Below are 14,601 nucleotides of genomic sequence, written 5' to 3'. Positions count from 1 at the left end.
GCATTAACTTTGGGGAACACCTAAATAATATCAGAAAAAATGAAATTAATTACAATTTAACAAATAGGAAATGATTCATTACTGGTCGTGAGACTCATGCTCATATCAGCTGTTCTAACAAGTTGTGGCTTGTCTGTATACAAAGAAAAAAAATTGATACAAAGCTTGAAAAAAGACTAAAAATGAAAGCTAAGGCTTGTAATTAAAATTCCATCCTGACCTCTTTAAACAGATTATTGACTCAAAAAATCAGGAATGGAGAAAAGAACATCTGTAATAATGATCTCCCATTATAGTAATTGACTTAACAAGAGCTTGAAATCAACTTAGCAAACTCTTAACTTACTTGTTAAGCAGACAGATATGTTGGCATTTAGGATACAGAATCATTTATAAATCCTACTGAGAAGGATGTTGGAAGATTGAGTGGCATTACTTAGCGTAACCAACAAGAAGCAGTGGAAGGGGAAAAAGACAGTTTAAAGAAAGCTTTGCAGGAGACTCAATTAAGTAAAGTTCATTCAAGGGCATGTAAGGATGAAATTAGAAGGAAGACAACAAATGGACAAAAGATGGAAAAGATTTTCAAAGATTTGTATAGCAAACTCTTTTGACAGTTGAAGGCAGTGGAGCCACCACTTTTGGCCTTTAACAACACAGTTGCTGATGTGCTCATAGCGGAAGTAGAAATGGTACTGAAGGAAACAAAGATGGGAAAAGCAGCTGGATTAGATTAAGTGTACACAGAGGAGGACGCTGGAGGCATCAGTTTTGAGGGTATTGAAGAATAGATTCTCAAGAATGTCTGAAGAAGGGGAAGATACCAAAAAGAAAGAAAAACCTTGGACCTTAATTTATTACCAAAAAAAGGCAACAGAAAAAAAACCCAAACAAATCTATAACTACAGACTCGTAATTCCTGCATTCCCATCTGCATAAAAATTTTATGAATATAATGCACACATACCTTGAGGGCATTGTAACCATTGTTAATAAGGGTATTAGAAGAGACTAGGCAGGCTTTTACTAAAGATATTGCCTAATAGACAACCTCTCTTATATTCACATAATCAACTAAAAGATGTGGAAACTGTAGGGTCCCGTTGAGCTTATTACTTTTTTAGGTTTTTTTACAAATTAATTTGACAAAGCAGAATAACCACCTTAAATGTTTTGTTTGTTTGTTTTGTAATGACAAGTTATCTCCCATGAATGTGTCCAGATTATTCCAGATTTCTTGAAAGATAAAGATAGAAACAGAGAACATTGTTCTGGGCTCTGATCAATATCAAGAAAGGCATAAAATGGGGATATATATATATGTGTATATATATATATATCTTCCAATGATGTTTCCACTGTCACGGAAGAAGTCTAACATAGAGTCCAAATTGAAGAGAAATTCCCTATAAATTGGAAGAGTTCCTTTGAATGTACCTGTTTGTATACAACAATTGTTCCAGTCAACAGAATTACTTGTTAACATTAGAGCATCTGAATTGTTTCTCAGTGCATTGTGAACTTTTAAGTGTTATGTAAAGGTCAGCTATTATTGGTGCATTTTTTAGTCCTTTCTCTGTTAAGATGTTACTAAAGTATGGCTTTACAGAAGGATGTAAAACTGTGGTCCATTTTTATTAGCTTGTTTTAATTCATTATCTGGTACTGCTCTGGTGATTGTGATGATCTACTTTAATTTGCAATTTATGTCATTAGATTTTTATAAAATGATTGTTTATTATACTACTCATAACAAAATTGTTAGAGCCTATTTTTAAATACATTGTTGGCAGTTTCAGCAGACTAAACCAGTATTGGTTTAATTGCACTGATACATGAGTCAGTTTTAATTAAGATTCTCTTGATGTTGGATGAAATAGGCAACGGAAAGCCTACATTGTGATTCCTGAAGTGCCCTGATGTGAAATATTAATAATTGTTAATGACACATGATTATAATAAATATATATATTTTAAAAAACATTGTTCCAATCATTGCAAAGCCTCCTAAATGAGATTTTTAAAAAAACCTAGACTTATGATTTCATTGATTTAGGGAATACCTGATGAAGAAATTGTAATTTCCTTGTACTGATGCAGATCAGTAATAACTCTTTAAAAGTTTTTTAACTATACCAAACGAAGAATGCCAGACTATGGTATTTAGTTGAATAGATAACCTATGTAGCTTGACTGTGAGTCTATATACCTTGAACAGATGTAGAAAATAGTCAACAATTTGGGACCACAATTGAATAGGATAGTCTTTCAAGCTGAAAGGAACCTTTGTCATTCAGACGATGGAGAAGTAAAGTGACTTTCTTGAGGTCACAGAGCTACTGGCAAAGCAATTAGAACCCTGTTCTCTAGATTGAAGAGTGTAAAACACCTTTTTCTTCCAGTAGTTGCGGATTTTTCCTAGGCTAAACACATTTATTTAAGAAATTAATTTGAAGGAATAAATGTGATATATCTTAATATCAGAAGAACATAGCACAATACAAAGTTTTAGTAGGATGAGAGAAGCTACTTTGATAGGCTAGGTAAAATAGGTTATCACAAACAACCTTTGCTCTTTTTAATAAACTTCAGTTAATAATTTTACTCTATACCAGGTGGCAAAGCCTGTGGTATGTAGCTGAACTCTTCAAGTGATACGATTTCCAGAGGAAGGCAAACAAACCACATTTGGGTTGGGTTGTTGGTGTTTTTTTTTTGGCAGAAATTTTGCCTAGTTGCATGTGCACCCTCTAAATGTTGTCTGTATGTGCTAAGTGGTGATGAAAATAACCTGTTTCCTAAATCTAAATGATACTCTTCTTTTGGGAAACATTTATCATGGGAAACAAAATGCAGATTGCCACAGGTCTCAGCCCTATGCACATGCAAAGGAATGACTCTTCAAGTTTGAAAATTAGGAGACTACACATACAAACTTTTGAGTGAGTTTCTTAAGGACAAGAGTTGCATCTCTTGCTATTATAAGACACTGTCTTGTGCTCATAGCTACTTAAGTATTTGCTGAATGAATGAAATAGAAGTGTAGATAGTTTCCTTTGTTTCCTTTGGTACTTTGGCTTCATACCTAAATAAGAAGAAACTCCAAACTTGTCAGCAATACATAATGGAAAAGAACTATGCCTGTATTTTCCCTTCTGTCTTTCTGTTATCCTGCTATCATCTCTGTTTCATTTAGACAGTGCTGTTTTTCAATCTGTCCCTAAAAATGACCCTTTAAGTAAATCAGACAGTTAAAATAATCCTTGCTGATTTCTGAAGTGATGAATATTCTTTGTGATGTCATTTAACCTCTGAGGCCTCAAATAAGGATAATGGCTTTGGAGGCATGTTAAGCTCTCTACTGACTGTGAGATCCCACGTTCTGTGAGAAGCGGCATGAAGTACTAGATAGATGCCTGCACTTAGAATCAAGTAGTCTCAGATTCAAATCTTGCCTACAATTACAATTACAATTGCTATGTAATTGTAGGCAGAACTTCTCTGAGCCACATCTGTAAAATGGGGAAGAATAATGGTGTGTTGTTATTCAGTCATTTTTCATTTGTGTCCAACTCTTTGTGACCCCATTTGGGGTTTTCCTGGCAAAGATACTGGATATAGATAGATAGATAGGTAGATAGATAGATAGATAGATAGCTATATATATATATATATATATATATATATATATATATATATATATATATATATATATATATATATATTATGGCAAAGATAAACTGCGGTTTTCTTCTCCAGCTCATTTTACAGATGAGAAAATTGAGACAGATAGGGCTAAATGACTTGCCCAGGGTCACACAGCTAGTGAGTGTCTCAGGTCAGATTTGAACTCAGGAAGATGAGACTTACTGACTCCAGGCTCAGTGCTGTATTGACTGTGCCATCTAGCTGCTCCTGGTAGGCAGTAGGGAGCCACACAATCCAATCTATGCATTAAGAATGATTATTCCAGCATCCATATAAAGAACACACTGAAGGGGAGAAGAATGTGGAGGTAGAAAGACCTATCAAGAAGTTATTTCCAGCAAGATCCAATCTCTAATGAGAGTTTAAAGGCTAGAAACAGAAATTGCAAGCCACAAACAACCACATTAAAACATGCTCCAAATCACTAATAATAAGAGAAATGCAAATTACCTCCCACATGCAAACTGACAAAGATGACAAAAATTGAGAATACTGGAGGAACTCTAGGCAGACAAGAACAAGAAGATACTGTTGATGAAGTTGTGAAATGATTTGACTGTTCTAGATTTTAATTTAGAATTACGTAAGGAAAATCACCAAACTGTCTTTATCCTAGCAATTCTACTTCTGAGTATATACGCCAAAGAAATCTTCAAAGATAGAAGCAAAAGACTAATATATACCAATATTCATAGCTGGAACCATCATTTCATGATAGGCCCAGGCCATCCATGCTCACTTCTCTCCTGGCTCTCCAGGCTTTCTCTCTCTTCATCAGCATCCTGCTCATCCTGTAGATGCTTCCACTCCTGAACTCTCACCTCTAGTTGGTGAGCCCATAGATAGAATCACTCTTTCATGAAGTGTCTAGTAGGCCATCCATGCTCATTTTTTCCTGGATCCACTCCTGACTGGACAAATTTAAGTCTCTCACTGCTGCAAGACAATCCTTATACCTCCTTCCAGTTTCCTTTTATGCTTTGTCTTCCTCTGTTAGAATATAAGTCCTTTGAGGGTAGGGACTGTATTTTTGTCTGTATTTGTATTCCCAGAACTTAAGTGACTGGAACATACTAAGTACTTAATAAACATTCTATTATCAACTTATAATAGCACTTTCTAGCAAATAACTGGGGGTGTGGTGTATGAGGGGAGAAAAGTGAGTGCCCTGGACAGAGGGCCAGATTGAAAGAATAGTTAATGGTTCAGTGTCAGTGTGAAAAGAGGTTTTGCTTTGCCTTGTGCTGTTGGACATTTTTATCAATAATCTGGATAACGGAATAGATGGCATTCTTATCATATATGCAGATGACAAATCTAGAGGGACCTCTAACATTGAAAGACAAGAATCAGGATTCACGAGGATCTTGATAGGCTAGAGTTACTAGGCTGAATGTACTAAGATAAAATGGAATAGGGATGCTTAAGTACAAAAAGATCAGCTTGACGAGTACAGGGTGGGGAAGGTGTGGTTAGACAGCAGCCGGGACAACAACCTTAATGAGCCAGCAGTTTGATGTGGCAGACCAAAAACCCTCAAAAACAGACTGTAATACCTACCTGAAAGGATCATAAATATTGAGCTAGAGGGATTGGCTAGTTAAACCCCTTCAAATGAGGAAATTGAGGCCACAAAAGGTCAAATGAGACTTGAACCTAGGTCCTCTGTCACCAGATTCCACATTTCTAAACTGTGGGACCAAGCATAACAAATCCAAGGCCTCTTTCCTTTGCCCTCTGGAAGTTTTAGTTACTGACATAGTCTCCTCATCTGTTTCTCATGTCTAGTCTCCTGTCTCCTGTCTCCAGCGCGTCCTCCACAGAGCTATCAAACTGAAATTCCTAAAGCCTAAGTCCAACCATGTATCACAAATGTCCCTTGCCTGCCTCTTCTCTGTAACAAAATATAAACTACTGTTTGACCTTTAAGGCTTTTTACTGTCATCTCATCCTACTCTTCCAGGCTTAGTGTCCATCTCCAGGTGACCAGTGTTTAGCCAAACTGACCTACTCACCCTTCCCTCTGCACTGTATTTCTGTTTCCCATCTCCATGCCTGCGCATAGGCTCTGTCATGTCTGGGGGCGCTCCCTTCTCACCTTTGTCCCTTAGAGTTCCTAGCTTACTTTGAAGCATTTAGCTCAAGTGCCACCTACTCTACGGGGCCTGTTGGCATTCCCCTCATTATTAGAACCTCTTCTCTTACCCCCAAGTGACTTAGTACTTTCTGTGAATATATTGTATTTACATATCTTTGTTCACAATCTCCCTCCAATAAAAGGCAGCCCAGGTACTGTTTCAGTTTGTCTTTATTTCTCTAGCACTTAACACATTGTCTCAATGCTTGTTGAATTAATATGCCTTTTCAGACATATCTATGATCCCTAGTACTGAGATGTTATCTATTATTATATCTAATTCCCTCAGCTAATAAAGCTTGGAATTATAGTCATAAAAACTTCAGAATTGGAAGGGATCTCAGAGACAATTTGATTTAACCCCCACAACCCCAACTCAAAGCAGCTGCCATCAAAAACATCTTGGATTAAAGATAAACTTATGATCATTATTGTCAAACCACTTCTCCTATGTACCAGATGTTGGAAACATCTGCTGTCATACCATAAGCCCACACCTGTTCTAGCCAAGTTGACATTCCAGTACACTAAAACTTTCACATTTTTTTGACTACACAATTTATTAATTCAGTAATATCTGCGTGTTTCCATACTTATGAAATGTACACATCTTTGCATGCAAATTATCCCATGTAATAAAATATAAAAGATGCAAATATGTCATATTTACATTATCTAAGAAAAATGATAGTTCAAGTTTCTGGGCTTTTTTTTTTTTGCTTATTTAGCATTTTATTTTTCCCCAGTTACATGTAAAAACAATTTTTACCATTCATTTTTAAAACTTTGAGTTCCAAATTCTCTCCCTTCCTCCCTCCATATACCCCCTCATTGAAAAGACAAGCAATTTGATATAGATTATACATGTGTAGTCATGCAAAACTATCCATAATAGTCATGTGTGAAAGAAAACATAGATAAAAAAACTCAAAAAATGAAGAAAGTAAAAAAAATATGCTTTAATCTGTATTCAGATACCATCAGTTCTTTCTCTGGGGATACTGTTTCACATTTGTAAGCCTAGCTAAACCTAGTTTTCTGCTTTAAAAAAAATGCATATCATGTATATAGTTTCCTTGATTCTTCTTTGTTTTGTATCAAACTCCCTTGTACTCTTGTTCTCACTTTTCCCCCAAACTAAGTTCAAAGGAACCTAATCACTGGTTACAGATGAACAAGGGCCTCCACATTGTTGGGTCAAGGGAAGACTCTTGTAGGACAATAAATTAGTAAACAAATATTTATTAAGCATAACATATGCCATGGACTGTGCTAGGAAGTGCTTAATAAATAAGAAATAAAAACAAAACTAATCAGTTGTGAAGCTCAGAAAAGTTCAAGCGTGCAAAATCTATATAGCAAATCTGTGTAAATGTCAGCAAGGAATGATATGACTCATAGACTTATCATCAGATGTGAACCTATTGGCTATCAAAATGTTGACTGATTACTTCCTAGTGTTACTACTGATTAATAATATTAGTAACAAGTATCTGTAATAATAGCTCACATTTGTATGATTCTTTAAGGTTTGCAAAGGACTTATTAACATATAGTACTTCATTTGATCTTATAACAATCCTGTGAAGTAGGTGCTATTATCTCCATTTTATAAATGAGGAAACTGAGACTGAGATTAAATGACTTCTTGAGAGTCACACAGCTAGTAAGTATTAGAGGCAAGAGTTTGACCCCCATAGCCCTGTTTACAATGAGCCAGGCTTATTGGTTACAGATCACCCCTAGATATGTACCTCAAAATAGAGGAGGCCTTTTTAGGGGGGAGGGATGGTACTTCCAAGCATAGTAAGGAATAGTTAGCTTATGATTTCATTTCTCTTGTAAATCTGGTACTGATAAATCTCTTAGAATTGTGGGAGTTGGGAGAAACTTGATAAAAGCTCTTTTTCAAGGATTGTATTTAACATTGGGTCTCTATAATTTTATTAGAGATTATTTTGGGGGGATATTAATACCAGACCTTTTGGTGCCCTTATAGTGATCTTGAAGTAGAAATAAGGCTACTAGATTAGGTCACCAATGTCTTATCTTGGCCTTATTTCTTTCTCTTGTCTACCGCAGTTGGTCCTTCTTTCATTACTCTCCTTTTTGTTCTCTCTAGGGTAAACAGTAGCACTTGATGGATCTGCATCTTGGTAAGGGTTGCTGATTAAATGTAGTTGTAGTCATTAACTTCTTAATTATAAGTGCTCTTTAACAAGTATCACATTTTTCATTCATTGGGAATGACTTAATATTAAAGGAAAGTTTTCCTAACATGCCTTTAAGCTTCCTTCTATAATGTAACTATAATTCAGTCAAGTCACTTAATCTCTCTAAGCCTCAGTTACTTCTGTGAAATGGGATAATAATGCTTGTAATACCCACCTTAGAGGATTTTTATGAGTATCAAATAAGGAATATATTAAGTACTCTACTGATCTTAAAAGTTCTATTTAAATGTCAGCTATTATCATCAAAAAATTATTTCTCCTGTGAGCACTGTTCCAGACATTCCCATCAGTGAACAACAATTATTGAATGCCTGCTTCGTGAAGAACCTTGTGGGCAGGGAACGTCAAACATTCGTGGCACTTCCTAAGACTTATAGTGATAGGGTAGTACTGGGTATTCAAGAAAGACTTGTTTATTATTCCAAGTATAATCTAATTTCCTATCAACATCCCCCAGACTTCTGTCCAGAGAAACCAAATTTTTATGAACATTGGGACTTAATTGTTTCGAAGCTGAGTGAGTAAAAGAACATATATTTAGTGATCTTTAAATATAAAACTAAAATTAGAATTTGATCTCCTAATTTCTCTTCCTTTTTTTCCGCCAAAGGGTTGGGGTTTTTTTACTTTCATTCCGCCAAGTTGAGGAATAAAGGATACCTTTCTACTCCTTAAGGTAGCTCAAAACCCTTTTATATTTGGAGGAATCTATTCATGATGCTTCCAGAAGCAAGACATTAATTTCTTGCCTTCCTTCCAATTAAATGAGAGAAGAAAGGAGGCTGAAAAAGGTGACCAAAGGAGAGGCAGTTGGGAAAATTCCTTCAGAAGCAGGCTGCAAAAGGTGACCTCACGGAAAAGACTTACTGAGCTGATTATCCACAGCCAAACAGAAGAAAAACCAGAGAAGATGTTTTAAGACTAAGTAGCTAAACACAACTATCAGGAGGCTTCTGAGTCCAAGTCAAGATTCAGGATGAGTTACTTAGGTCAGCTTTCTAGTCAAATTCTTTTTTTTTTTTAATAAGATCAAGATTTGCTAGAGCTCAGAAACAGAATAGTGTAGCAGATAATATGCTAGACTAGGAATCGGGAAGACCTGAATTCAAATCCCTCTGCTGTGTTCATAGAGAAGCAAGGCACATAATCTCCCTAAGTTTTCTGTTCTAGGCTGGGTCTGACTCAAGCCATTCATTTCCTTGGTGTTTATATTTGATATTGGACACTTGCAGGTCATTCAACAGTTAACAAAAGATTTACTTAGTCATGGCAGGTGAAAATTAAATTCAGTTAAATAATGATAGGCTTTACTGTTAGCAAGCATGATGTGGAGGAAGGGTCAGGAAAAGAGAATAGAGTAGAGTAGTTCAGGCAGGTGTTGTTTGTCCTTCATTCTGGAAGAGGACTATGGCATCAGGAACGAAATGCCGTGACTTGGAAGTAAATTGGATTTAAGTCAGGGAGGGCTGTGCAAAGTCACCAACTTCACTTTCTCCTCCAGAGCCATCTGGGTTCAGTGGCGAGATAAATCAGGAGGACTGGAGGCTGCCCCCCAGTTCAGACAGGTAGGAGAATCAAGAAACTAATGTCACAGAAGCCTAGAGAGAAGAGAGTATCAGAGAGGAGCACGTAATCAACAGTGTCAGAGGCTATAGAGAGATCAAGAAAGATTAATAAGCTGCCACTTTGCTTAAAACTTTGCAGTACCTCTTTGTTGCCTTCCAAATAAAATTTCCCAACTCTGGCATTCAAGGTCTTCCACCATCTAGAATAATACAACCTTACCACTCTTTTACCACCTAGTGGTGATACAGCATTACCACCCTCTTCGAGTCCTGCTTTGCCCTACTTTTGTGTCTCTGTGCCCTACCTGTCCGAATGTCTGACCCTTCTCCACCCACATCCGTTCTCTCCCTGTGGGGAAGTCCTTCCTATCCTCTAAGGACAAACAAAAACCCTTTTCTGATTCCCCTCACACCTATAGCCACTATTGGGGGAGGTTTGAGTTAAGATGAACTTTTATTGAATTCTATCTGCTAGCATTTATTTTTTTTTAAGGCAGTTGGGGTTAAGTGACTTGCCCAGGGTCACACAGCTAGTAAGTGTCAAGTGTTGGGTCTGAGGCTGGATTTGAACTCAGGTCCTCCTGACTTCAGGGCTGGTGCTCTATCCACTGCGCCACCTAGCTGCCCCATCTGCTAGCATTTATTAAGCACCTGTTGTGTGCCAGGCATTGCCAAATTGTGGAGATACAAAGACAAAAGTAAGGAAATGTCTACCCTCAAGGAGTTTACAATCTACTAAGGGTATGATAATGATCTTATTCCCCAACTGTAACTGTCTTCATAAGTAAAGTAGGCTAGGAAAGAAAATGGAACAATCTCTATACTTGTCGCAGTGAATATTGTAAAATCCAGCATACAGTATTAACCAGCCAATAGTGCACAATGTTAACTTGTTAAAACCTAGTTAAAGAATGCAGTTTAGTATGAATGAGGTTTTTGACAGCACATTTTTAGTGTTGATCTATAGAAGTTCCTGCATGTAAGTACGTGAAAAATACAAGCCTACAAAATAAGTCAGTAATAGTACTAGTGATAGATGAGGGAAGGCTATTTACAAAGCTACATGTATTGGAGGCGATGATGAAAATATGCCTACATTTATACACTTTGGTGTACACTTAGGCCTCTTTGGTTCCTGGCAGTATGGGATTGCCCGACTATGCTTTTCTATTTTGTATGTGGACAAACGTCAGGGGGTTTTGTAGGAGGAAACTGTGGTTATTCTTCTTCCTGTTCGTTTACATGTTTTTGTCTGAGGGAAGGTTAAAATCTAGCCATATTTTTTTCAACGAGATCAGGCATGAGAATAGAGGAAAACACGTAACTGTTGGTAGAGTGTGAAGAACAGGAATTTTTCCAAAGAAGTTACTTTCTCTCTGATCAGACTTTTTGAGACCCAATGGGGAGTGAGGTAGGTGCAAACAAGGAACATTAAATGGCCTTTTGAAGTGTTTGGTTTTATGGGATTGCTTTTATATTCTCTAACCGAAAGCCAGCATTTAAATTGCAGTGATCTGGGTTGTCACAGCTTATGTTGGCAAAGTTGGGCTAATTTCAAAGTCTCCATTGCTTTGAAAAGATTTGATGAGAGTATTAAGTGAATCTGCTAAGTTCTCTGCACTAAACAGTTTAAGTAGAACCTCATCACTTCTCACTTGGCTGCTTACCTGGTCTTCATTGTTGCCTCCAAAAATTCATCTTCCTGCAAGATGAAATCAGTTTTGAAATTCATACTTCTCAGTACTTCTGCCCAGCAGGCCCCTCTCTCCTGCTTTTTGGAGAAAGGGTTCCAGAGCAGACACTTTATAATTTCCCACATGGTTGCTGGGCTTCGTAATGTCCCTGAGCCAGGTACCCTCCTTCCCTTCCTTTACCCCCGACCCTTTTCATCTCCTTTTTTGTGTTGTCTTCCTCCATTAGACTGTGGATTCCTTGAGGTTGAAGACAGTCTTGCCTTTCTTTGTATCCACAGTGCTTAACATGGCACAGAGTAGGTACTTAACGAATGTTTATTGACATTGACCTGCCACACAAGACTCTTGCAGTGACCAGTAGAGATAATATTTGCAAAGCTCTTTGTAAACTTTACTTAAAGCATAAGATGAATGGCTGCTGCTGTTGTTTTCTTTTTAGCAACCTAATTATTATTTCTGGAAATTTTAGCTAACTTCTTATTAATTTTTTATCCTGGAAAATCTAACAGATGTTTCTTCCTTTCTTGAGTTGTAGGCTCCCCCTATACCCTGCCCCCTTTTTATTCTGTTTCCTTGAACCCAGGCTATAAAGATTTGATTAAAATGGCGTTGTGTTAGAAGTGCATGCTTTTGCACCTTGATTCATTGGTTCTCTGAGATTGCTCAGGATTTCTCTTTCCCCAGGGCCTTTTGTAGTATAGTCCTAATTGGTGCTCCCTGCCTCTACAGTCTTTTCACTTTCCAATTCACCTTCCATTAAGTTGCCAAAATAAACTTTCTAAGGGACAGATTTCAACCAAGTCACTTTTCTGCTCAGAAACTCTCATTAGTTCCACAGATACAGACTCTTCAGCCTGGCATTGAGAGACCTTTATAATCTGTCACCCCATTTGAACTAACTGCATTAGGAATAGTTTTAAAAGAAAAAATAAGTGATCTCTGATGAAGTTTCTAGCCCAGAATCACAGATGGAGGAAATGCAAGTTTGACAGGCTCCTTTTTCTGTGTTGTGGATGTTTATGAATGGATCCTTGGACAGTTTTGTCACTGTACTGTAGTCCTCCCCCATTGGGAGCTGTCTCATACCAAGCACCACATCTAGGCCTGGATCTAGTCATGCTACATGGAATAGTATTGTGCTAAAAGAAACAGTGATTAGCAATTCAGACAAACATTAAAAAATTAAATGTACTCTTGTCATTGCTTCTTCTGGAAAGAGAGTGTCAGCCTCTTCCTATATGACCCCACTCCCCAATTTATAACTTTCCAAACCAAAATATTCCTCCGAGAACATCACTTCCCTGGATTTGTTGTCTCCCCCTATTAGACAGGCAGTCAGTTAAAAAGCATTTATTAAGCACTTTCTGTGTGTCAGGCATATGTGCTAAGTACTGGAGATAAAGGCAAAAGACAGACCCTGGCCTAGAGGAGCTCACAATCTAATGGGGAGAGACAACATGCAATCGTCGGTATAAATAAACTACATACAGGTTAAATAGTAAACAATCAACAGTGGTAAGGCACAAGAATTAAGAGGTATTGTAGAAGGTGAGATTTTAGCTGAAATTTGAAGAAATCCAGGGAAGCTAGAAGATGGAAATGAGGAAGAAAAGTATTCAAGGCATGGGGAAAACAGCCAGTGAAAAATTCCTGGAGCTGAGAGGAATTCTTGTTCAAGGAATAGCAGAAGTCAGCGTCACAGGTAGTTGGTTATATACTCTGAGCTTAGATTTACTATATACAAAAATCAGTGAGCCCTGAGCAGCAGTTTCAGCAATCTTATATAGGTTGTAGTTCATAAGTTGAACGAATCAAGGGAACTTGCAGAAAGGGAAGGCGATTATTTACACATCGAAGAACAAATGGCAGAAGGGGAAAGATCTTTATCAGGTAAAATAAGATATGAGCCTGTGTGAGCTGTAGCTTTATATCCCAAGCTACAATTTGCAAACTAATGAGTTAACACTAGGAGTAGAATTGGATGTCTCCACTGATTTTGCTGGCTATAGTTAGTAATGTGACCTGCTTATCCTAAGTAAATGGTGGTAAGAAAATTAAGCTAGATATTCTTTTATCACAGTACCTTATATTCTGTAGCTCTGTTTTTCAAGGACTTATGAATGTAAAAAGACCCTTGTGGTTCTTTTAAAGGAAGCTAGCTTGGTCTATCACTGTCAGTGGATTAATTGCATTGCTATTATTATCAACAAGAATTTTTTAAAATTTATTTTTCAAAGTTTTATTGGTAGTTTCTGTTTTCACAAGTCATTTCATCTTACTCTGCCCTCAATAGACTCTTCCTTATAGCAAAGAGTAACATATTAAGTGAAACCTACTGACAGCACATCTGTACATTCATATAATATATACTGCATTCCATATTCATAGCCTAGTCTCTTCACTGAGAGTATTTCTTTCTCATTTCTCCAGAGCTGAGAATATTCATTTCATCATAATTTGACTTGGAGACATGCTGGAGCTAGCTCGTACCAGCTTAGAATTACTGATTGTTAAATTTTCGTTAGAGCACTTACCACTGGGGAAGTTGACAAATGCTAAATAAATCAGGCTTGAATTATTGTTTTCTCAATTGTCTAGACCAGTGGTGTCAAACTCAAATAGAACCCAGATCCCTACAGGCCACATATTGACTTAGAAATTAATGCTGTCTCTGTAAAACCAACAACAATACATTTTTAATTTTTTTGTTAAACATTATCTAATTACATTCAAATAGTGGACAGAGTTTAACACCTCTGGTCTAGACTTAAGAAAGTGATAAAGAAAATGTTAATAATGTAGGTTAAACTTAAGTGTTATTTGGTTGTTCAACATTTACTAGTACATCCCTGGTTTGACTGGCAGCTTTTTAGTATTGTTGCCAGTCACTGTATTGTAGTCATTGTGTATGTTATTCTTTTAGTTAAGCTGTCTTCATTATAAGTCTTCTCATGTTTGTCTGAAATTGTAATCATTGTTTATTGTTAGCACAATATCATTCATATACCTCAATTAGTTCAGCCACTTTCCTATTGATAGGTACTCATTTGGCTTCCTGGTTTTTGCTACCACAAAGGGTGTTATTGTGAATATTTTGTTATGTATAGATCTTCTATGTCACTGACTTTCTTAAGGAATACATGCCCTACCTATTCCTTGGTTTCTGGAGGGATCTCACATTTAGAGTACTAATAAGCATGTACATAACCAGTACTATGACCCTGGACAAAGGGTTAACCTCTCAGTACTCTAAGTAACTCTCT

General features: G+C 37.0%; 1 protein-coding gene across 4 annotated transcripts in view; it reads left to right on the top strand.

Annotated features, from left to right (window-relative positions):
* The window catches only part of CCM2 (CCM2 scaffold protein), a 125,576-nt gene that overhangs the window by 57,632 nt on the left and 53,343 nt on the right, over positions 1–14,601 (top strand). Inside the window, exon 1 of one of the 4 annotated variants that reach the window (XM_020971529.2) lies at positions 10,914–11,055. The exons of the other annotated variants lie outside the window; for them this stretch is intronic. Within the exon in view, the coding sequence (XP_020827188.1) occupies positions 11,044–11,055 (12 nt within the window). The 5' untranslated portion in view covers positions 10,914–11,043. Of the gene's footprint in view, positions 1–10,913; positions 11,056–14,601 lie in introns of those variants that run through there. 4 annotated transcript variants of the gene reach the window in all.

This window comes from Phascolarctos cinereus, unplaced genomic scaffold, assembly GCF_003287225.1.
Source record: "Phascolarctos cinereus isolate Bilbo 61053 unplaced genomic scaffold, phaCin_HiC Scaffold_4;HRSCAF=312, whole genome shotgun sequence".
NCBI classification, from domain to species: domain Eukaryota; kingdom Metazoa; phylum Chordata; class Mammalia; order Diprotodontia; family Phascolarctidae; genus Phascolarctos; species Phascolarctos cinereus.
This window is presented reverse-complemented; position numbering and strand designations above follow the sequence as displayed.